Source organism: Podarcis cretensis, assembly GCF_951804945.1.
Source record: "Podarcis cretensis genome assembly, chromosome: 1".
Classification (NCBI taxonomy): domain Eukaryota; kingdom Metazoa; phylum Chordata; class Lepidosauria; order Squamata; family Lacertidae; genus Podarcis; species Podarcis cretensis.
Window position 1 is genome coordinate 116,799,296 of NC_137170.1, and position 23,964 is coordinate 116,823,259.

Below are 23,964 nucleotides of genomic sequence, written 5' to 3' on the forward strand. Positions count from 1 at the left end.
CAGATAATAGACTAGAATATGAAGAAGCTGTCTTGCTCCCTGACATATTACATTTCTAAACACAGGGGACTAGATACTGTTTCGTACATGGACATGTTCAGTGCAATTCAGACACAACTGAGAATAAGTCTCCACAATGAATAGGCTGTTAAATTATTTGCTCTAAAGTAGAAATGGGTGCACTGAGTTGAACACGAGTACGGTAACATTTTGCTGCACTGACAGGGAAGGAATATTTTCCTGACTGACTCTTTAGGGGCACTCCACATACAGTGGACACTCAGGTTGCGAAAGTGATCCGTGAGGGATGCACGTCCACAACCCGCAGTGGCGCGTCTGTGCACGCACAGGTTGCAATTCGGCGCGTATGCGCAAAGTGCAATTTATCGCTTCTGCGCATGTGCGACTGCCGAAACCCGGAAGTAACCCGTTCCGGTACTTCTGGGTTTCAGCAATCCACAACCTGAAGCGTCTGTAACCCGAGGTATGACTGTATTATAAAGAAACTCCCCGCCTTGCCTGAGGCCACACCATCACGCATTGCTGTTATGTGGTGAATCAGCTGTGGTTGCCTGTTCTGTGGTGAAAAAGTCGTAAAGTTTCATAGGATGAAAACACTGGTGTGCTGCTGGGCAGAATCAGCATGACCGTGTATTACTTTAACTGCTTCACTACACCTTTCTTGAAGGAGAAAATGAAAGAATAAACAGCTACCTGGTGCTCAAAGGCTGTCAAAAGAAAACAGAAAGGGAACATGTAATAGGTGATAAATAAACCTGCCTAATACTACAAAGAGAGAAATTATGCTAAGAAGGAGCTTGATTCTTATGCAAAATAAGATAATCACTAAAGAGATTATTACTGAGGTAATCCACAAATGGCTGGAAACCAAATAAAATGTAAGGCTGAGCAGCCTTACATTTACCTCACAGTGTGGTTATTGTGATAAAATGGTGGCCAGGTACACTGCATTTGGATCTTTGGAATAGAAGAGGGATAGAAATGGCACACATGCATAAATTATTATTATTAAAATTAATTAGGCTTTTTGTCCCAAAGTGGCTAACAGCAACCAACAGTGAAACAACCAAAATATTTCAAATTGTGCTTGAAAACAGGCTGAGAGCCAAAGAAGATCGAATAAAACTGGATTAGCATTTCAAAAATTGGGCTCTGGTCAAGTAGTCTGGCAGCAGCCGCATTTACATCAGGTGAAGTTTCTGAACACTTCCAAAGGCAGTCGAATGTAAAATGGTGTTGCAGAAATTTGGCCTGCTATGAGTCACAATAGCCACATATGCCCTTCTGAAGAAGGGACACCGCTATCTGGTCATTTATGAGCAAAGCTGCTTATTAAGGAGTACTTGCAACCTATGAACTTGATTCTTCATGAAATAATACTATCGTGTCCAAAACATGGTGCATCCTTCAGTTGGCTTTCCTACTGACCAAAAGCACCTCATCAAGTGTTTGACCCTTGAACATGTGGAACCTACATTCCTCCTGCACAACTTTGTATCGGATAGCTCTTACAAACCAAGGTGAGCGACAACTTACATTTTCTGAAATAAATGCAAAAAAACGGTCCAGAAATTCTAAACAAAAATCTAAATGAATTCCATTTGTGGCACTAACATCACTAGATTCAGCCGTTGGGATAACACATGGGTAGGCAAACTAAGGTCTGAGGGCCGGATCTAGCCCATTTGCCTTCTAAATCTGGCCTGCGGACGGTCCGGGAATCAGTGTGTTTTTACATGAGTAGAATGTGTCCTTTTATTTAAAATGCATCTCTGGGTTATTTGTGGGGCATAGAAATTTGTTCATTTTTTCCCTTCAGGTTATAGTTTGGCCCCCCACAAGGTCTGAGGGACAGTGGACCAGCCCCCTGCTGAAAAAGTTTGCTGACCCCGATACAAAATGCTCATGAACATTTCTGCTGCTCAAGGAACAAAGTTGCCGGAATGTTTGCAGTCTGTGAGAAAAGGGAAATTGTCAGTTTAGCAGTAACACTGGCCAGAGGGCCAAGAATAGCTTTGGAAGGGCATCTTGTATTTTAAATCTGACCTTAAAAACACAGGGTTGTTTTTCCTCTTGCTTCCAAAATATTGAGTTACATGCTGTATTGCTCCTTTAGTTGTGTTTCTCCATGCTCTGCTAGTGGTCAAAGGAGTATCATCACGGGATGGGTGTTTCTGGGACTAAGGTGAAACTGTTCCTTTGTTATTCCTGCTATTGGCTGCTGCATGTTGTTTAAGTAATCTTGTTTTGTTCATCGTATCGAAATGTGCTTTTTTTTTTTTTTGGCACGTCATTATATTGCTGCTATTGTTTTTGCTTTGTTGTTATGAAATAAGTTTTGTTTGAAACTCTAGGGACCAACTTCTAGCGGCCGAGATCCCTTCCTTGTCATCCCCCCAATAAAACATATGAGGGGTCCAGGGCCCCAAAAGTTGATGGGCATGGCCAGGGCCAGATTTGTTTGATGAAGTCCTAAGCTACTGAAGGTAATTGGGCACTTTATATGTCCAGCTGCCCTTGGTCAACAACAAACTGTCAATGGTTTTTTGTGTTGAATATATGCTATATGGTAATTTATAGACCTAATGGGTATCTTAAGCCATTTGCTCATAACAAAATATGTATTTTATCAAAGTAATTGTTGAACTGAAATGCAATTAATTTGTTGTTTTTTATTTTATATTTTGGGAAATATACATCCAGTTTTTCCCCCTTTAACTTTTTTGGGGGCCTCCAAGAGAGTGGAGCCCTAAACTATAGCTTGTTTAGCTTATACGGTACGCAAATCCAGCACTGGCCGCATTGCCATTCAAACGCTGGGGACTTACCTGTCCCTCCCCAATGCCTTGTTCCAAGTTGGCACCTCTAGCTTGCAATGCATCCCTGCTTTTCGTTGTAAACCGCTTTGAGCATGTTTTTTTAATTATTATTTTTGTACGGCAAAGCGGCATACCCAGAAAATGAATGGACTCGAAATCGCGCTTGGGCATGTGCAAATCGGTTTAAAACCAATACACGGCTGCTGGGGGGGAGCGAAGAGGCAGCCTCGGCCGCCCCTTTTTAAACCCTCCGAGTGTCCCTATTTTCCAGGAACACCCGGGGATTTACAAAAGGCGATTTGATCCCTGAAGGCCCCCCTTTTCCTTAGGAGAAATGTCCCGGGAGGGTATGCCTCTCCCTTTCCCAGAGGGCTGGGTGAGTGGGGGGGGGCAGCAGCGCGTCTTCTCCTCCCGTGCAAGCGAGCTTCTCCTCCGGGGAGGCTTGGCTGGTGCCTCGCTTTTCCTTCAGGGTGGGGCTTGTTATTGCGGTCTCTTGGCCGACCCTGCCTCACAGCAGCCGCTACAGCACCTCGCGAGAAGGCGGCGGCGGCGGCGGCTGCAAGGGAAAGAAATGCAGCTCCCCGTGTTGCCTTGACCCCGCGCTTAGGTTCCTCTCCGGGAAGCAAGCGCGCGCCGCCGAGGGGAGGTGGGCGGGCTCGGCTGTCTTGGCACCAAGCAGCACCCCCACCCCTTTTGTCCGGCGGGGCAGCGCCGACAGGCCCGGGCAGAAGCAGCAGCAGCAGCAGCAGCAGCGTGGCGGCGGCGGCCTCCTCCCTAGGCGATCCCGCCCCCTCCGCCTTTTCTCTGTTGTTTCGTCCCTCCTTTTTCCTCGCTCCAGCCCCGCGGCCGACCAGCCTTGCGCGCCCTAGCCCGAGGCCCAGGTGAGTCCTTGCTCCGCCTGGCCAGGCGCTGCTGCTGCGGCGGCGAGGAGGGGCGGGGAAATTGAGCCGAGCAGGCCCAGCCTTGCGGCCTCGGCAGGCTTTTGTTTCTCCCTCCCCCCGCCTCGTGCGGGGCTGCTGCGGCTTCCCCTCCTCCCTGCAGCTGCGGAGGTAAAAGCGGTTCTTGGGGGTGGCGGGCTCGTGGGAAGGGTGGGCGGATGTGTGTGTGTGTGTGTGTGTGTGTGTGTGTGTTCAGGGCGTCTGTCCCCAAAATGCATGCCCCGTGGGACGGGGCGGGGGGCCGCATCCATCCCTCGGGAGTGTTCTCCTTCCTTCCTTCCTTCTCTCCTTCCTTCTCTTTCCAAACGCTGCCTCCATTTTCCCACCCCAGGTTGACCATTTGTGCCCTGGGGTTTCTCTTTTCGTGGTGGCAGGCGAGGGTCCGCATGCAGCGGCGGCGGGGCTTCTTGCTTCCTTCTTCAGCGCAGCCCAGCCTCCCCCCTCCTCAATTCCCCATCTCTCATGCACGCCGCTATGAATCAAAGCCCGTGTTTGAGATCAGAGCAACAGGTTTCTTCTTGCAACTTGCATCTATATCCATGTATATTATCCGTCCTATGAAGCGCGGCGGGACAGAGTCCGCCTCCCGCCTCTCCGCTGCTTTTCCATTGCTCCCAGGTCTCTCCTTCTTCTGTATTTCCTTTCCCTTCCCTTTGTGTTGTCACTTTCCAAACCCTGCCTTGAGTGCAAGCGGGTGAGTGCCGATCTCTCTCTCTCTCGGCATGTTCTGCTTCTAAAAAACCCCAACACATTTCCTTCTTCCCTATCCAGACTTTAAGCTGGGTTGCGAAAAGAAACGAAAAAAACAAAACCAGAGGGAATAGTTGGTTTTGAGAGAAAGAGAGCCTTTGCTTCGGAGGAGAGAAGCTTGCATCGTCGGTAGCCTGGAGGTGGCCTTATAGGAGCCCTTCACTGTGACTTGCAACTGATAGTAAAAACATAACCCAGAGCACTATTCTCTGGCCATCTTGTGACTTATGGTGTAGTAGTCAGGGCTTTGTCATCCTTTTGGTTTTGCAGAAGAAATGCATGACTGGCGTGGTTGATTCAGCACAGCAATCAGTGTTGCGGTTACTACTATATCCGTAGGTTTGGGAAAGGTCCATTATTTTTACAGTTTTGTCTTCCCACTTATCCTACCTAGTGAAAAGGTGGCCGATTTAAAGCTCTTTGAACTTGTATTGTGTGGCATATTGAAAGACGAGAAAGGTGTATGTTTGTGTGTGCATATGTGTATTTCTTTAAAGATCTGGGATAACACCAGATCTTATGGCTGTAATGATTAAAGCCAGGTCTGTGGTCCTTGTCAAGCAGCAAATTTGCCTGTCTCCTTACTCTAAGAATATGTAACGGAGCTTTGCAGTCAAATGAACATGTAAAAATGGTGGCTCTGCAGATACCTCCTCATATCAGCATTTGTGTTGTAATTTAGTGAGCATTGATTTTCTTCTCCCTTTGCTTGCTCCGTAATTGTTGAGGTGAAACCAGTTACAACTACTGTACCTTGTTCTTTCATTGCCATGGTGAAGTTTTAGTTTTGCACTAAATAATTGAGTTTTCTAGTTTGCAGAGGGCATACATTGTAAGATGCATTGTAATGGATACATTATAAGAGGAAGGGTGACTGCAGGTTAAAACTGAGAAGCCATTTTCAAAGGCCTAATCCTGATGTTGCATTGGAGATCATACCTTGTTTTTGCACTATCCACTCCCCACATATACATAGGTAAGGTTTGAAAGCATATAAAATTATGCAGACCATTATAAAAGTTCACATTGTGATCCTATGCCTCCAATATAACTACAGTGGTACCTCGGGTTAAGAACTTAATTCATTCTGGAGGTCTGTTCTTAACCTGAAACTGTTCTTAACTTGAAGCACCACTTTAGCTAATGAGGCCTGCTGCACTGCGGCTGCACGATTTCTGTTCTCATCCTGAAGCAAAGTTCTTAACCCGAGGTACTATTTCTGGGTTAGCAGAGTCTGTAATCTGAAGCGTCTATAACCCGAGGTACCACTGTATGCCTGTAGGCCTTGGGATCTGGTCTGCACCACAATATTGGATCACATTCTTGGATAAATTCTGAGCTGACTCTGACCCTTTTAGGTGTTGAGAAAGGTAGGAAATGCTTCATGGAGAATTATGCTTTATTCAAACATTTAAATCAACAGAAATCTGAGCTTTTTCTTTTCCTGAAACTTCAGGTATAGATAATTCCTCATTGATTTTGTAGTCTGATATTTGCAGTGGTGCTCACTTCAGTTGCTTATTTCTAAATAGCTGGAGGCATCCGGATGACTCTTCAATACTAGGTGACCAAAAGCGAATAATCTTGTACATCTCAGTTTGCTGCCTCTTGAGATATCTTTTTTCAAGCTGCCAACAGAGGAATTGGTCAGGAAAAGAAGAAGTTATGAGCAGGCAGGGAATAGCAAATGACATAGGGAAGAAAACAGTTGTAAGTGTCAGATATGACAGAGTTGGAGTTCTGATTCAGGAGCAAAGAAGTGCCTCTGAGCAAGTTGTAGTAGTTTGTACCACTTAAACCTTTCTAGGCTGCTTTTTGGTGTGGGTGGGTATGACTTTTTGAGTGGGTGGGTGTTTCTTTGGTGAAGGCCAGTCTATTAGACTACTTTTGCATACTTCTTCAAGCTCGATAAGGTTAGGGGTGCAATCAAGAATCCTAAGAACATCAGGAGAAGCAAAATTAACAGCTGCTTTATCCATTCCTATGGATCTGGGAAGCAGCATTTCTATAAGTACAAATTAGGCTTGAATCCAGGGACTAGAGCCTTCTGGGAGGAGAAACTAGAAGTATAGGTCAAACTGATGAATTTACTGAACAGAAAATTATTATCCCTTGCCATTGTATTTTTCTGTAGCGTTTAACTTTTGTTGCATTTGGTAAGCTTTGGAGGTTTATACTTGGATACAAATCAGCCTTGCATTTAAGCACTTGCCTGGTAACTACTACAGACAACAAGGAATTACATGCAGGCAGGTCCATGGAATTGTATGCAGGAGAAGGAGTTAGCTGATGGAGGAGGAATAGAGTACTGTGTCCATCCTCTATGCCCAACATAGATACTGTGGGCTGCAAGAGGAAGAAAGCCCCTTCCTCCACACCCTGCACAAAAATGCAGTGGACTATTTATAGCCTAGTATAGAAGGCCTATTGGAGAATTGTACCTTCTCTTTTTTTAAAAAAAAGAAATCAGACTCAGTTGGGGAAAAATCATTATCGAATGTTATTCATTTAGCAGACAGACTTTTTAAATGCGTTGTGCTTCATATTCTATGCTGGAGAGCGTCCTAGCTTGAAACATGTATGGAATTACTTTCTATGAAAGGAATTTTGATTCTCATTTACTGAATTACTGTTATTGCTCCTATTTTACAGCTGTCTTCAAAGCTACCATCCTTTGTTGATAACTCCCCAACTATCCTCTTTCCTTCCTCCATAGTCTTAATGGCCTGATAATAATTTAGTGTGCTGGCCCAATTTTACTTAGGTTTGTGGGCCAGGTAAACATTGGAACCCACATGATTAGAACCTTACAGGCTGATGTGTATTTACTGTGCCCTCTTTTGAGACTGCTATAGACACTGAGTTGTCCTTCTCTAAGATGTTAGTATTTAAACCAGGGGTCAGCAAACTTTTTCAGCAGGGGGCCGGCCTACTGTCCCTCAGACCTTATGGGGGGCCGGCCTATATTTTGAAAGGAAAAAAAAAATGAACGAATTCCTATGCCCCACAAATAACTCAGAGATGCATTTTAAATAAAAGGACACATTCTACTCATGTAAAAACACGCTGATTCCCAAACTGTCCGCAGGCCGGATTTAGAAGGAGATTGGGCTGTATCCAGCCCCCGGGCCTTAGTTTGCCTACTCATCATTTAAACCCATGATTGTATTCTGTTGTAAAAGTGGACTCCTTGCAACATTAACACATAAGGAGGTCAAATGTGGCTGTAAGCTGTTGTTGTTTAGTCATTTAGTCGTGTCCGACATTTCATGACCCCATGGACCAGAGCATGCCAGGCACTTCTGTCTTCCACTGCCTCCCGCAATTTGGTCAAACTCATGCTGGTAGCTTCAAGAACACTATGCAACCATCTCGTCCTCTGTCGTCCCCTTCTCCTTGTGCCCTCCATCTTTCCCAACATCAGGGTCTTTTCCAGGGAGTCTTCTCTTCTCATGAGGTGGCCAAAGTATTGGAGCCTCGGCTTCACAATCTGTCCTTCCAGTGAGCACTCAGGGCTGATTTCCTTAAGAATGGAATGCAGTCCATGGTACTCTCAAGAGTCTCGTCCAGCACTAGCATCCAGTTATTTCTGTAGTAAGAATTGGCGTGGTATCTTCAAGATTGGGACTAGAAAGCCACATGTAAATTCAAGTTCTGTATCTAGCTCTTAGCCACTAGTGAGTATAACTACTCTTAAAACCGTTTTTATTGTGTAGGGAAATGTCATGAGGGAATTGTGATGCCTGTGCACCTACTTGGTTTGCTGATACAATAGCAATCCGAAACCACTGATTTAAGAACGACATTGAAAGGGGTCTTTATTTAAGGCTCTACTGCTTAAATTTAAGACGTGTTTGAATGGAGTGCCATCTGTTGATTTGCGTCCTAGCGTGAACTTGGCTTGGAGGAAGAGTTCTGAAGTATTCACTTTCACTTCTGCTGAACTGCTTACCTTTTCCAAACCACGGACTGTAGTTTAACACTCACTATGGTTAGTTTCAGCAAGCCAGACTAATCGCCTGTGATTTGCAGCTGGTTTGCTTTGGCACTAAACATAAATGGTGTTAAACCATGATTCCTAGTTTAGATGTGTGCTTCCCCTTCCTTATTCCTGCACGAGCAAGCCCAGGTTCATTCAGGTGGCATTAAATCATGGGTTAGCATGTTCACATGTGGCCACTGAGTGAATACTTTGGGAAATGCCTTTTTGACAGTTTTCTATCTGCTGTGCAGCTTTCCCCACCAGTTCCTATCACTTGAGAATCTGGAAGCAATGCCTGGCTCTGAAGTGTAAGAAAAGTTTCCAAACAAATCTGTACATTAAACTGTGAGAAGAAAGCATGGTTGTAAAATTCTAATTTAAATCCACAGGGCTTGAAAAACTGAATCAAATCTGAAAACGATTTTGTCAAGGGACATCAATGTTTCCGGATACCACAACAGACACAGTAAGTAAAACCATTCACATTTTGAAGCATTCTTTCGTTGTGCGGGATTGGCATGGGAGTATAGATATGTTCAAAATATCTAACTCAAATCATGCTACAGCAAGAGATGTATTTGTGTAATGTGATATCTTCTTAAATGATGACACAGACTCCCTCTCAGCTTAAAGCATTTGTTTATGCCAGCCAATGCAATTTACTAGTCTTGCATTGCCTTGTGTGTAACCCAAGTTCTTTAGTGAGAATTTTGTTGTGAACAGGTATATTAATAACTGACACCATAATTGTATGTTTAAGAAAGTCCCATTTTGTTCAGTATGGCTTACACTCAGTTTACAGTGCATAGAATTGTGATGGAAAGTACTTAATGAAAATATGAGGCATTATGTAATGGATTTGGCACAAAGCTCATATTTGGCTTTTTTAATTCCTCAGGGGACATTTCTTTTTCTTCCATCCTTCAGTAGATGTGTTACTTTTATTTTTAAAAGGACCCTCTGTGAAGTAGCTTAGGCTTGCAGGTAATACCAAAATGGTGGATGAAGAAAAGCCTAGGTATGATGAATTGTGTTGCATACTCTATATTATGATTTAGGCCAGTGTTCATTTTATGCTGAGAAGGAGTTCCTCAGTGGGAGACTCAGTACAGTGGAACCTTGGTTCTCAAACGCCTTGGTACTCTGAACATATTGGCTCCCGAACGCCGAAAACCTGGAAGTAAGTGTTATGGTTTTCGAACATTTTTCGGAAGCTGAACATCTGATGTGATTTTCGGCAATTGCTTCTGGGGCGCCTGCGCCAATTGGAAGCTGCGCCTCGGTTTTTGAATGTTTCGGAAGTCGAACGGACTTCCGGAACAGATTATGTTCGAGAACCAAGGTACCACTGTAATTTTAAACAGGCCATACTGGGAATATGGTAGAATTACAGTCGTGGTTCACGTGGTGAGGCACAACAGATAGGTCCAGGGTCTTGCGTGGCTTCCCCTAGAACCTTCTATAGTATGCATGGTTTCTATGGCAGATATTTACTGGAAGGTAAGTCAGTGTGAAATGTTTCCTGGCAATAGAAAATATGAAGACCACCTATTTACATAAAATAGCAATAAGAGTTGGAAAACCAGGCTGAGTGATCTGAGGCATTTACAGAGGATAGTATTGAGTGTGCATGTTTTTAACAGTCGTAATGCCTCAGGGATTTTAGAAGATGTCTGGTTTGGACGGACATGGGCAGATGTAGTCATGGATGCAGGAGAGCCAGTTGGCTTTGTTTACCAATGATGCGGTCCCAAGATTTCAAGCAAATAAGTGTTTGGAAGATTGCGAAATACTGCATTGACAGATCACTGCAAAACACGAATGTTGGCTCACAGATATCTAATTCTAGTGCAGAAAAGTGTATGACAGTACAGTGGTACCTCAGGTCAAGTACTTAATTCATTCTGGAGGTCCGTACTTAACCTGAAACTGTTCTTAACCTGAAGCACCACTAACCTGAAGCTAATGGGGCCTCCTGCTGCTGCCGCGCGATTTCTGTTCTCATCCTGAAGCAAAGGTCTTAACCCGAGGTAATATTTCTGGGTTAGCGGAGTCTGTAACCTGAAGCGTATGTAACTTGAAGCGTATGTAAGCCGAGGTACCACTGTAGAAAGAAGAAAACTAGCATTTAATTTGGACTGTGAAGTTGTCTTCTGTAAAGAGATAAATAGGGGGTATTGTCTTCTGTTTTTAGGTGAGAAGATGAGTAACTACGATTCGGAAAAACTGAAGTTTGTGATACAGTGGTACCTCAGGTTACATACGCTTCAGGTTACAGACTCCGCTAACCCAGAAATAGTGCTTCAGGTTAAGAACTTTGCTTCAGGATGAGAACAGAAATCGTGCTCTGGCAGCGTGGTAGCAGTAGGAGGACCCATTAGCTAAAGTGGTGCTTCAGGTTAAGAACAGTTTCAGGTTAAGTACAGACCTCCGGAACAAATTAAGTACTTAATCTGAGGTACCACTGTACTTGCTCATAAATCCAGAGAGAGAGAAATTACAGTAATTAAGCTAAAAAGAGATGAAGGTATGATAGAGTGGATTAAACATCACTTGGAACAAACAGTTTGGAACAAATGATACCCAGATTTAAAGGGTTGTATCCCAATGGTGTGCCAATGGACTTCTGCTGATGCAACAGGGCTCCTTATTTGGAGGGTCCCTCAACACTCTGGATCTAGGGGCTGCGGAGAAGGAGATGGGAGTTCCTTTGTGGAAGCAGAAGACTGCAGCACAAGAGGAACAGCAGCATTGGATACAGTCCAAAGAGCTTTGGGATATTACCAGGGTTAAATATGAAGCAGCCTCATACTTCTTTGGTTCATCTGGCCCACTTTGTTTTGACTGGCAGTGGCTCTCCCAACATCTGCAGTTGTACGAGGTACCACTGCATAAGAGAAAACCAGCAACATACAAAACAAACAAACAAGCTATAGAACAAAAGCAGCATCAAAAGTTTCAGAAGTTAATAATAATAATAATAATAATAATAATAATAATTTTTATTTATATCCCGCCCTCCCCAGCCAAGGCCGGGCTCAGAGCGGCTTACAAGCAATAATAAAAACAAGTTGAATGATTACAACTTAAAAACAAAATTAAAATACAACATTAAAATATTGAAACATTAAAATATTAAAATGTAGCCTCATTGCAGGAGGAGAAGGAAAGGAAAAAAGAAAGAGGGAGGGAATCAAATTGGCTCCAAGCCAAAGGCCAGGCAGAAAAACTCTGTCTTACAGGCCCCGCAAAAAGAAATCAGATCCTGCAGGGCCCTGGTCTCATGAGGCAGAGCGTTCCACCAGGACGGAGCCAGTGTTGAAAAAGCCCTGGCTCTGGTTGAAGCCAATCTAACTTCCTTAGGGCCCGGGACCACTAGGGTGTTGCTATTTATGGACCTTGAGGCTCTCCTTAATGCCCAGAATGTCAGCAGATCTGTTGAAAGGCTTGGGAAAATAGAAAGGCACCTGGTACCAAAAAGATGTGTTTGCCAAATGAACTTGTGTACATCATCAATTGATGCTGCAACCATGAGGTGAATACAATGGTGCTGGTTCACATGAGATCATTGCATTGTGTTTGCTATACAGTGCATGCTCTTGATTCATCTTTGCTATGTAGGTTCAGTATGATACTTTTCCTTCTTGTGGGAGTTTGTGTGCAAGGCATGTTGAGCAGTATAGAGAATAAAAGGGTCTGTTCTCATGAAAAATTAGTCCATTTGCAGTTGGTTCTTAATTATGTGCCTAGGGATATGGAAAAGATTTAGAAAGTAAGTGAAAATTATGGATATATTCAGAATGGTGTTCTGATCCCAGTTACAGTATGGACTTCATTAGGCAAGTCTTTTATCCTAAAAATAAAAATGTCCAGGCTTCAGATTAATATGCTGGAAAAGTCAGCCTTCATTATTTCATAGGATTATATAAGTTTGGCTCCTAACTTTTGGTTCTGTGAATCGAAAGAACTGCTTACAGAAGGAGGGTTGTGCTCATGAAAGAAGAGTTGCACTTGAAAAAGTCCTTCCAGGAGTGCAAATCGTCTGTGAAGAGAGCGAAAAGTTAGGATCAAAGAGATCAGGTTGGATCGAGACTTAGTTGTGCTTAGAGTAGACCCACTGAATTTAGCAGGGCTGAAGTTACTCATTTGCACCACTGATTTCAGTAGATCTGGATCCAATTATTGGCGTATACAGCAATAGAAATGTAAAGTTTTACTTTGATCTGGAAGTGGTTTGAAATTTAATAAGCAGATAGTGGAAAATAAACATTTTAAGATGTCAGTGCATCTGTTGAATGTTTTGAAGTGGACAAACTTCAGATTTCACTAGGTTGATCCGTGCATCTGTAATTATTGCCTTTTTGTTCTCTTCCTGTTTATCAATGCACATATCATAAATTTCGTGCATGAACAGGAAGCTACCATTGAGAAAGGAGCTTTTAAAAGTACAGAAGGTCTCTCAGGGCACTAGCTGAATTGCTCTTGAATTATGCATACAAAGAAATGCAGTAATAGGTATCAAAACCCAGTGCTGTTTATACTTGCACTCGGCCTTCGTGCCAATCAGGAGAGTCAGATTTTCTTGTTCTGTTTCTGATTTTATCCTCTCCCCCAAGGATCAACATTTTACATATCCCTGTTGAGACTAATGTTGGCCTGTGTCAGAAACAGACTGCTGGACTTAGATGAAACTTCCATCTGATCCAGCGGGGGCAGTTCTTACGTTCGGAATTCAGCGTATAATCATTGGCTGCAAAAACCACATTTCATATTGTTTCTGGAAACAGTTGCCTGAACCAGAGTTGTACATGATAAGGACATTCAGCTTCTAAGTGGGTATGAGTGTTAAAGCAAAGTTGGAGAACTTTTTTTCAGCCCAAGGGGCTTGTGAGCAACCATCCAGGAAACCAGAGGCAAAAGCGACTCAACATTTATACAGTAGGTTGAGTAGGAGAAAACAAGAGCTTTCTATACACATGCTCCCCATCCCTTTTCACATTTCTCCATTCAGGCAAGCAAGAGTCATCATCACTGCTCAATGACTCATTCTAGCCAGGCAAAAGCACTCAAGGTGTTGGGTAGTGTTGGTTAGGAGCATGTCCTGGGGGAATCTTAAGGGCCAAATAAAGGCCTAGAGGTCTGCATTTGGCTCCTGGCCTGGGGTTCCCCAACCCAGTGTTAAGGGGTAAGTTAAGCATTAATTTTAGTGTGGGTATCTGATCTGCATGTGGAAGAGAATATGCATATGGCTTGGATCTCGGAACAGATTGTTTGGAACAGGACAGGTTTATATGCTTCATTGTACCTGGACAATTATTAGTTTTATAGTGGTATTTCTGAAGACTGTGTTCAAAGCCAATACACCCATTTTCATCTGTAGCAAATACTCATTTACTGTGTTTATATGGCTGTGTATCAACATACGTTTTCTGGATGGCTTAAAAAGGTAAAGGGACCTCTGACCATTAGGTCCAGTCGTGGACGACTCTGGGGTTGCGGCGCACATCTCACTTTATTGGCAAAGGGAGCCGGCGTACAGCTTCCGGGTCATGTGGCCAGCATGACTAAGCCACTTCTGGCGAACCAGAGCAGCGCACAGAAACGCCGTTTACCATCCCGCTGGAGCGGTACCTATTTATCTACTTGCACTTTGACGTGCTTTTGAACTGCTAGGTTGGCAGGAGCAGGGACCGACCAACGGGAGCTCACCCCATCGTGGGGATTCAAACCGCCGACCTTCTGATCGGCAAGTCCTAGGCTCTGTGGTTTAATCCGCAGCGCCACCCGCGTCCCTTTCTGGATGACTTACACACAATAAAAAAAAATACAGTATTAAGATGCAATGCAACAATAAAACAATACAAATAGAAAAATAGAGCTGGGGAAAATCTCTTCCTTTCTGGCAGCATATTCCATGTTTTTACTGTTGTGGCTTTTTTAGGTTTTTTTTTTACACAAATATATATCTTTCCCATTGTAACATGATTTCTTGCTGTCAGAATCCAAACTTGATTATATTTTTGTCTTTCTCCATCAGTGGATGTGCTTATGCTTTTGTGCTATCTTTGCTGTTCCCCCTATTCAGCCTTGCCCTCTGTTATCTCACCAGGACTTTGTGGCCTGCCTTAATCATTTGGGTAGAAAGATGAAGGTTGAAGGTAGATCACTAAGTAGGGTGATCTGCATTATTTTATCACGGCCTTTCATTTCCCTTTTCTTTAAGTACTTTTAAAAGACATAATGTCTTTCAAGGACATAATGCCAGTAACACACAATGGCTTCTTCAACAGTTAGGGTAGCAAAGCAAGAACAGTCTTTGTGAAATATAGAGGATATCAGTGAATAAATATGCTTATGTAATGGGCATGTTGGCCGCTGATAGAAGAGCAAAAGCCACACAGGTATAAGGCAAGTATTATGTGTACTCAGCAGCGCTTAAAATGCCCTTAGCAAGTTCATTCTTACTGCTCAAACATGCATAAACCAAAAGGGATAAGGCAAGAGAGGACACTGTGGAAGGTAGGAGATGAAGACTGATAAAACAGCTGGGGGTTGGAATAAAATTCTTGCTCTCCAGCCTCTTTCCTGAAACACTGAAGCTCCAAATTTACACAAATAATGCGTAAAAACGAATATAATTATTTTGGCGTGTGCTTACTTGAATTTGGGGCAATATGAAGGGTACTGGAGAAGCTAGGTAATCAAGATAGAATGAAGCACAGAACTGTTGTTTAGCAGTATAAAAAATGGAAAAAAAATTGACTTATTGCAAAAAAAAAATACTTGGAAATTTTAATTGGAGGGATTGGTTGGGTATTTAAGGAAGGCACACTATAAATGTTAACATTATTTGTTTGTTTGTTAGTTATAAAACATTCTGAACTTCTTGCTAGGAAGCAAGCATAAATCTCTCACAATCTGACTCTTGAGCAGCTTTAGTGGAGCACAGTAATTGATTTCCCTTGACTTAGACCCTCTGACACCAACTTAATTGTGTTTCAGAACTCTGAAAGTTAACTGAAGGCAAGATGGATGCTACAGTGATATTACCTATTCTGAAGAAAAAGTTAGCCTTCCTTTCAGGTACAGTTTCCTTGTTTTTTATTCAGACTATTCTGTTTCATTGAGATGTGTTGTTACTTGATTCCTTCCCCATCCTTCCTGATAATGCGCCACAAATATATTCTGCACCTCATCTATACTGAAGCTCAGGCTGTTAGTTATTGTGGATACTCAGAAAGTAAGTTTCTTTCTCCATCTTGGATGATTAATCGTCTGTATACAAGTTTTGCTTTGTTATTTTTCACTTTATGTATAATACTGATAAGTAATGTGAGATCAAGGATCTGCTTACACCTGGCTGGTAATTAATTCTAAAAACACAGGAGGTTCCTGACATCTTTTTCTCCAGACACTGACCAGAATGAGATTCTCCCTCAGGCTAAACTACTTGGATGTCTTCTCTTATGATGTGTTTGACTTTTTAACTGCTTAACCTTTAAATTATGCACTGAGAAGAGAGCTGACTTGGTAATTTGAAAAGCTGTGAATTTCTGGTTAGTACTTGATAAATTTTGTACTACTGAAATTAATGTTGGACCCTGGAGTGCTGGCTAGCTGCCTAACTATCTCGCTGGCTTTGTTGTAGAGAAGAATTGTTCCCGTAAAGCAGGTTTTTATTTGATAATTGAGACCTCGTTCATTCCTAATCATTCCTTTTGAGCACCCGCAGAAAGCTTTCCTTTCTCCCTTAGAACAATATATATATTATTAAACATTTTGTGAAATATGATCTAGGTTTAGCATTTGCTACATTGTAGTCCTAGGAAAAAAATCCTCAAGGTTTGCATTATATCTGATTACTAGTTCATTGCTAAATCAGCACAACATGAAACTCTGTCTAAGGGAATAACTCAACTACCATTTATACTTTTGTAGTCTTTAAGGCTATGGAAATGTGTAACTGGTCCCTAAGTGCTCATTAATAGTTGTAAAACTTACTGCATATTCAGAATTACTGCATATACTAAGAACTTTCTCTTGCCTTCAAATGTCTACGCAGATAGTTATGTAGTTGATTATTCACCGTATGGGCTTAAGGATATGTTGCTGAAGTAAGAAGTTGACTGCATTAAATTCACATATATATATATTTGTGTGTGTGTGTGTTTGTGTGTGTGTGTGTGTACATGCTTAATGGGGCCCAAGCCTTGCCAGCCTCTATGAGCCAGCAGCACATTTTGAAATGTGTGGGTGCCAGTCACAACATGGCTGCTGTAACGGGTGTAATATAACAGCTTGGCTGCTGTAAGGGGCATGGTGTGAATGAATGAATGAATGAATGAATGAATGAATATAAGGTGGCAACAACCACACTCACTTCCTTGCACTCTCACACACACACCACAGACACACATGCATCTCTCTCACAGACCACAAATACGCAGACCACACAGTCATACTCTTAGCTCAGTTGGTAGAGCATGAGACCCTTAATCACGTGGTGGCGAGTTCGAGCCTTGGGCAAAAGATTCCTGCATTGCATGGAGCCTTCATGGCCTCTTCCAACTATTCTGTGATTCCTCCTTGTTTCTGCCCAAGTGCATTTCTCTCACTCACAGAGCATCTGCCCCACAATTCGGAAAAGTCCCTCCACAGGCAAAAGAAGTGCCTGCCATTTCTAAACAAAAATTCACAATGCTTACTAACCTAGTGCCAGATGGCACCATGATGCCCAAGTCTCCAAGGAAGGCCTTCCTGGGCACCCATGGGTGAATGGTTGGCAATCCCTGCCTTAAGAATTGTCAAGGTGTCAGGTGTGGGCAGTGGCATTGGTCATCCCTGCTGCCCAGCCTCTTCCCTCTGCTTAGAATATTCTCTGCCCACTTCACTGAAAAAGAAGGGGCTTGAGAAGAAGTGATGGCTCACCTAGTCTACTCCTAATTACTTTAAACCGTTAAGGGATTAAACACTTGGTTTGCACCAGCCCCATCTTTAAAAATAAAACATTCCAGCCTCATAAGTAAATGCTTAAAATTTGAACTGCACCTCAAAGCAGGAAAATTCCATTGCCAGCAACAGGGGTTATGTCCAAGAAATATGTACAGAATTGGACAAGTGGAGTTTTTTGGGGGGAAAGGGCAGAGGAGGGCATTGCCAAAATACTGCTTTGATTTCTGATAATCAAAGTGAAATTTCTTTTAGACTCAATTTTGGAATCGACATAGCAAACAAACAGAAGCTGACATGTTATAATTGAGTAATAACTCATTAATAAACGTTACAGAAAATGAGGAGCGACAATAGAGTAAAGGAAAGAATTTACCAGCAGGGCATCTCTTTCCTGGCAGAGACTTTTTACAGTAATTTTTCCTGGCAGCCATTAAATGGATGTTGGGCAATCATTTTAATTGCAACTGTGAAATATTTCACCTGTTGCAAACACTTAACTTGGCATAAGCTTTTTACTGATGTCTTTAAAGGCTATTTTCAAATCATATATTATTAATATTTTGCTGGGTTGCATTCATTGGTGGGTGTGCACTTGCAGAATGTGCTTCGGATCATACAAGGTTGGGTACCAAATCTCCACTGATCCCCCTTACTGACTGCAGCCCTCTGTGACATGTCCCATTAAGTTCCAGATGAGTTATCAACCCTCAGGAGCTGGTAGGTGGGTAGGGGATCAGAGGGCAAAAGCCATCAGTGGATACAGCCCATTAGTTATTATTTGAATCTAGGGATGCTTCCAGATGGGTATTTATTTTGGGATGGGTGTTCCTTGTGAATGCACTTTACAGTGGTACCTCTAGTTACGAACTTAATTCATTCCAGAGGTCCATTCTTAACCTGAAACTGTTCTTAAGTAGATGTGTGCTTTTGCTAATGGGACCTCTTGCCACCGCTGCACCACTGGCACACGATTTCCGTTCTCATCCTGGGGCAAAGTTCTCAACTCGAGGTAACTCTTCCAGGTTAGCGGAATTTGTATCCTGAAGCGTTTGTAACTCAAGGTACCACTGTACATTGGTACCTCGGGTTACAGACGCTTCAGGTTACAGACGCTTCAGGTTACAGACTCCGCTAACCCAGAAATAGTACCCCGGGTTAAGAACTTTGCTTCAGGATGAGAATAGAAATCGTGCGGCAGTGGCAGCGGGAGGCCCCATTAGCTAAAGTGGTACCTCAGGTTAAGAACAGTTTTAGGTTAAGAACAGATCTCCAGAACGAATTAAGTTCTTAACCCAAGGTACTACTGTATTTTGACTGCATCCACCCAATGTTTGCCTTAAAAGTGCCCACGTGCATTCCCATGCCCCCAATCTAATCCAGATTTCCCATTTCTAAGAACAAACATGCTCTTGTTGGGGTGTTTCTCATCCCCCAGCTCTGCCAGCTAAACTGTGGACCCACTGCAAATGGAGTGACAGGAGCATGACTCCATTGGTGCTGACTTCCCTCTCCTGCCTGCAGCAGAACATCCAAAATGAGATGTTCCAAGGGCAGGCAGTAGGAGGGACTGAGGCAATGTAGGACTCATTGAATCTCAATTCTCAAGCCAGTTTCACTGCTGTCATGTGATGGATTCAGGCTCAATCATTGACCGTCTACAAGCTGACAGAGTGGTTTTCCTTTCTTCTTAGAACCATGTTTGATTTTACTATAAGCATGCTTTAAAAAACACACACAACATTTTTCAAGCTGGATGGATGTCCTTCTAAAATAGTGTTTTTTTCCTATTGTTAAACTCTTGTATGAACCTTTTTTTACTTCATGTACCTCCCAGAAGCAAAACCACGTGAAGGCGGGGGTGGGGGGTGGGGGATTCCCATTGTCCAAAAAGCGCATATTAAATAGGAAAACATGATTGCAAATGGTACAAGAAGAGGAAGGAAAGTACCTTCTCCTTAAGAGAGCTCAGCCGCTTCAAGTTAAAGTATGAATGTGATCTTTGTATTCTCCTGAACAATGCTGAGTCATTTCCTCTTCCTTCACCTGCTTCCTTTTGTGTCCATTTACTCTTGGCTGAGTTCCTATTCTGTGGGAGAAGTACTGTAATGGCAAACTGTTTGCAGTTTCTGATGCGAAGGCTTGGAAGCTTAAGTCTGGAGAAATCTCAATCACTAGCCTACTTTGTTGATTATTGATCCAGGACGAGGGAATTGATAGTGTGAGGGAGACTTCCGCATCTCTATACTAGGTGTAGCAAAAGATAATACAGTTGTACCTTGGAAGTTGAGCAGAATCCGTTCTAGAAGTCCGTTCGACTTCCAAAATGTTCAGAAACCAAAGCGCGGCTTCTGATTGGCTGCAGGAAACTCCTGCAGCCAATCAGAAGCCCTATTGGACGTTCAGCTTCCAAAAACAGTTTGCAAACCGGAACAGTCAGTTCCGGGTTTGCGACGTTCAGGAACTAAGCTGTTTGACTTCCAAGGTATGACTGTAGTGGTAAGTAAAGGTAAAGGGACCTCTGACCATTAGGTCCAGTTGTGACCGACTCTGGGGTTGCGGTGCTCATCTCGCTTTATTGGCCGAGGGAGCGCCGGCGTAGAGCTTCCGGGTCATGTGGCCAGCATGACTAAGCTGCTTCTGGCGAACCAGAGCAGCGCACGGAAACGCCATTTACCTTCCCGTCACACCAGTACCTATTTGTCTACTTGCACTTTGACAATCTTTCGAACTGCTAGGTTGGCAGGAGCAGGGACCAAGCAACAGGAGCTCACCCCATCGCGGGGATTCAGATCGGCAAGTCCTAGGCTCTGTGGTTTAACCCACAGTGCCACCCACGTCCCTGACTGTAGTGGTAGGGACATGAAAAATAAAATCAGGTTTGGTGTTTACTAGTATTACTATTCATATGTGGAAGTGGAGCCCATCTACATGTTTTGAAAAAGCCGGAATCTTGTGCTAGGAGCAGTGGAGATAGGCCCATTAGGGCAAGAGGGGCTCAGCCCTACCCAAGTGCCCAGTAATTTATTTATCCTTCCACAATCCATTTCAAGATCCCGGATATTTTCCCTTCAATCTTGTGTTTCGTAGCCAATCCGCGTTCTCACCACGCAGCTAATCTCAATCCAAAAAGATTGCTATGATTAGACGATTCCACCCATCTGTCTTCCTATCATGTCTACCAGCTCTTTGTTCTGGCTGGGCAGTTTTACGATTACCACAGCACTGTATTGAACTCATCCCAATGAATTTCTTTCTTCAAACGCCATAGAAATGTTTCCAGTTATGCCAAAATCAACTGCTGCAAAGGATATAGAATGATTTTTGTTCTATATACTAGCCATTACAGATTGCTCAATGAGCCACTGAGTTCACCTACCGATGAAGTCAGAAATGTGAGGAAATAAAGTGGTGGCAAAAATAGAAATTCCTTTTCCTCTACTTCCTTGTAGAACTTTATAAGTCTTGAAAATATATCCTGTGCCTTGCTAAAAAATCTACTTATACACAAAGCTGCTTTAACATAGTTTCTGGTGAAGGTTAGAAATGGAGATTATTAAATCGTCAAATTGAATAAGCTGTACTTAAATACATCTCAGAGTGACACTGTAGCCTCTTGCCAATTTATGGTGTATCTAGTCATGGAATATACTTTGTTCTCAGCTAAAAAAGCCTTGGAAACGGTCCCCCTCCTTAATTTAAAGTTTAAAATTAGTAATGGATGAACTTGTTTTAGAGCATATATATATTATTTACTGAATAATTTACTGAATTTATATATCGCCCTGTACCTGGAGGTTTCTGGGTGGTTCACAGAATAGAATCAAAATATAAAATCACAGAATACACAATCAAAACAAAAACAACCCAGTAAGCCCCCCCAACCAAACCCCCCCCCCCCACAAATTAAAAGGGCATAGGATATATGCATTACATCCTTAAGCAGAGCAAAGCACACCCAATGGGGGATTTTTACCACGTTGGGGAACTGTGTGTAGCCCCAGAGAAGCTTTATAGCCTTGGGAGAGAGGGAGCTGTGGAATCCTTGAGCATATCTCACCAAGCGCTAGGAAACATATCCAACAAAAACACCCTGTCATTTTTGCAAAGGCTTTTTCCCCCCTTAACCTTTTAGGCCTATGGTAAGTCCCCAAAAACTTTCCACCTAGAAACCACAGTGTTTTAAAATGCAAATTACAGTTTTCAGACATGGCCCCCGTTCAAATAGAAGGTTTTTCTGTTGCTGAGTGATTGGTCATCGTCTTCTGCTAACCAAATAGCTATTTTGGGTTTACACATTTAACAAAGCTTTGCCCTTTTTATTTATGATCTATTCGGGGTTTTTTAAAGTTACAAACCAGCGTACAGTTAAAAACATCAAGTATGTAATGTGATCTCAATGTATGTTCTTTTTGAAGCCTATAGGGGAGAATGTGCATTTCATTATGACTGAGTTGTGCACAACATACTGTCCTAAGTAGAGTGTCTTGAATGATTATTTTGATGGCAAAGCTTTTGGCAATTTAGGTTATGTGCTTCAGTACACTTGTGAAGAATTAAACAGAAGTTAAGCCTGATTTGGGAACATGTGATAATGTTCACATATAGCTTCTGTTTTACCCCAGTATCTCGTTCACTTGCATGTACTTTTGCTATAATACATCCATAGAAAAAGGACACGTATCATATTTCATTACAATATTTTTCAAATAATTTTTTTTCTATTATTTTTAGTTCAAGCTAACAGATATTTTATTTATTTTACAGGTGGGAAGGATCGAAGAAGTGGCCTCATTCTGACAATTCCATTATGCCTTGAACAAACAAATATGGATGAGCTGAGTGTTACTTTAGACTACCTGCTAAGCATACCAAGGTGGGAATGCCCTTTAAAGCACTGAATAGTATCATTTTGCTTCTAAACTAAATGGTTTTTTGGATAAATACCACCATATTTTCTTGAGGGGGTGTATCTCATTATGTGATATATGACTTAAATAAAAACTGTTTGGAAAGCTCTTGGAAAGAGCAATGAGTGACTCGCTAAAGCTTAAGCAAGTAAATAGATGGTGATTTATGTCGTGATAACTGAACTATGCCTTTTTATGTTTTGAATATGTGTCTTTTTTGCAGTGAAAAGTGCAAAGCTAGAGGATTTACCGTTATAGTGGATGGTAGAAAATCTCAGTGGAATATTGTCAAGACTGTTGTGTTAATGCTACAGGTAAGATACCTTCATGAATTTGTAGTGAAGAATTGAGTTCTGTGGAGGTTAATCTGTCCGTATTATAAGACATTGTTGTGCTTACTTTGTCGGAAAGTAGACCTTGTGTAATTTTACATGTTAAAAATGTAGAGTCTGATTTTTAAAACATATCAGCAAATCATGGTAGTTTGGTACTTTTGAAACTGAAGTGAGTCTTGAGCTCTTTGCATGTAAAGGAAAGAGTTGATGACCTTTTCATTTGCAGTTTGCAACGAATCAGTTTCATATTTTGCCCAAGTGCAGGAAACCATGGTTTGTAGGAACTGTGACAAACCAACGTTTTAAAAATACTGCTTTGTGAACAAACCTTGAAAATAAGCTTCCCATCTCTTACGCATAAGGAATTCTGTGATCCTGAGGACGTCCACAGCTTGAAGAAAGAAAAAAAACATGGCTTGTTGCTGCCTCTGAACTGAGTTGTAGTTTGGGAAAAAATTTGAAAGTGTTTTGATTGCCTGGACGCAATTCTCAGTTTCAGTAAGGCTGCTGCAGGTATAAGTTAGTTTTTACACCATCCCTAGAAATCCTGGAATTGCCTCTAACAGTGCAAACCCATAAAGGGATAGGATTGGGCTTTGACGTTTATTATCTCAACTCCATGTTATTTCTTTTTTCAATTTCTATAATAGCATGTGCAATTTCCCCCTGGTATGGCTAGGTTTTAACAGGGACTGTACTTCATTGTGCCAGGTCCTGCCTTTTGGATCACTTGGCCGATGGCAGTCTTGCTGGAATCATCCCTGCTTCTTTTTAATATGGCCTTTGCAATATGGTGTGTTGTTTTTTTGTTTTACAAACCAGTTTTTATTGACATGTTATTGGTGCTTTTATTGTTGTTTTCATAGTATTAGGTTTTTATGCTGTGTACCACTTTTGTTATATTTTCTGTGAAAGTACATACATAAAATTGGGAAGAGGGAGCAGCAGGTGAGGCTGCATTGGAGATATGACGCAAGAGTTGCTCATTATTATTTATTCTACTTGAATGAACTGTCCTCTACTTGAATGTTGCTATTTCTAAATAGACCTTCGTTAGAAAGCACTTGGCTTTATGAAAATCTTTAACAGATGTTGCCTTAATGAGATTTGACATTTTGACCCCAAACCATTTTTTGTCAAGTGGCAAGACATACTGCTTTCTTCCTTTTTAGTTCTGTATGAATGCACTTTTACAGGAAGTGTGCTGTCAAGGTCACTGAATAATAAGCACTTTGTTCCTGCCGTCTGTCTATTTAATAA

At 42.3% G+C, this 23,964-nt stretch overlaps 1 protein-coding gene and 1 long non-coding RNA gene across 3 annotated transcripts in view; one reads left to right on the top strand and one right to left on the bottom strand.

Annotated features, from left to right (window-relative positions):
- The window catches only part of LOC307220637, a 165,391-nt gene that overhangs the window by 118,365 nt on the left and 23,062 nt on the right, over positions 1-23,964 (bottom strand). The gene's annotated exons all lie outside the window — the stretch shown is intronic.
- Positions 3,748-23,964, top strand: part of SESTD1 (SEC14 and spectrin domain containing 1) — a 55,112-nt gene continuing 34,895 nt past the window's right edge. The window contains exons 1-5 of one of the 2 annotated variants that reach the window (XM_079978404.1): positions 3,748-3,889; positions 8,900-8,976; positions 15,513-15,593; positions 22,227-22,335; positions 22,593-22,683. In XM_079978404.1, coding sequence (XP_079834530.1) covers positions 15,539-15,593; positions 22,227-22,335; positions 22,593-22,683 — 255 coding nt within the window. In that variant the 5' untranslated portion in view covers positions 3,748-3,889; positions 8,900-8,976; positions 15,513-15,538. The remainder of the gene's footprint in view (positions 3,890-8,899; positions 8,977-15,512; positions 15,594-22,226; positions 22,336-22,592; positions 22,684-23,964) is intronic. The other variant, XM_079978403.1, reaches the window with a different exon arrangement.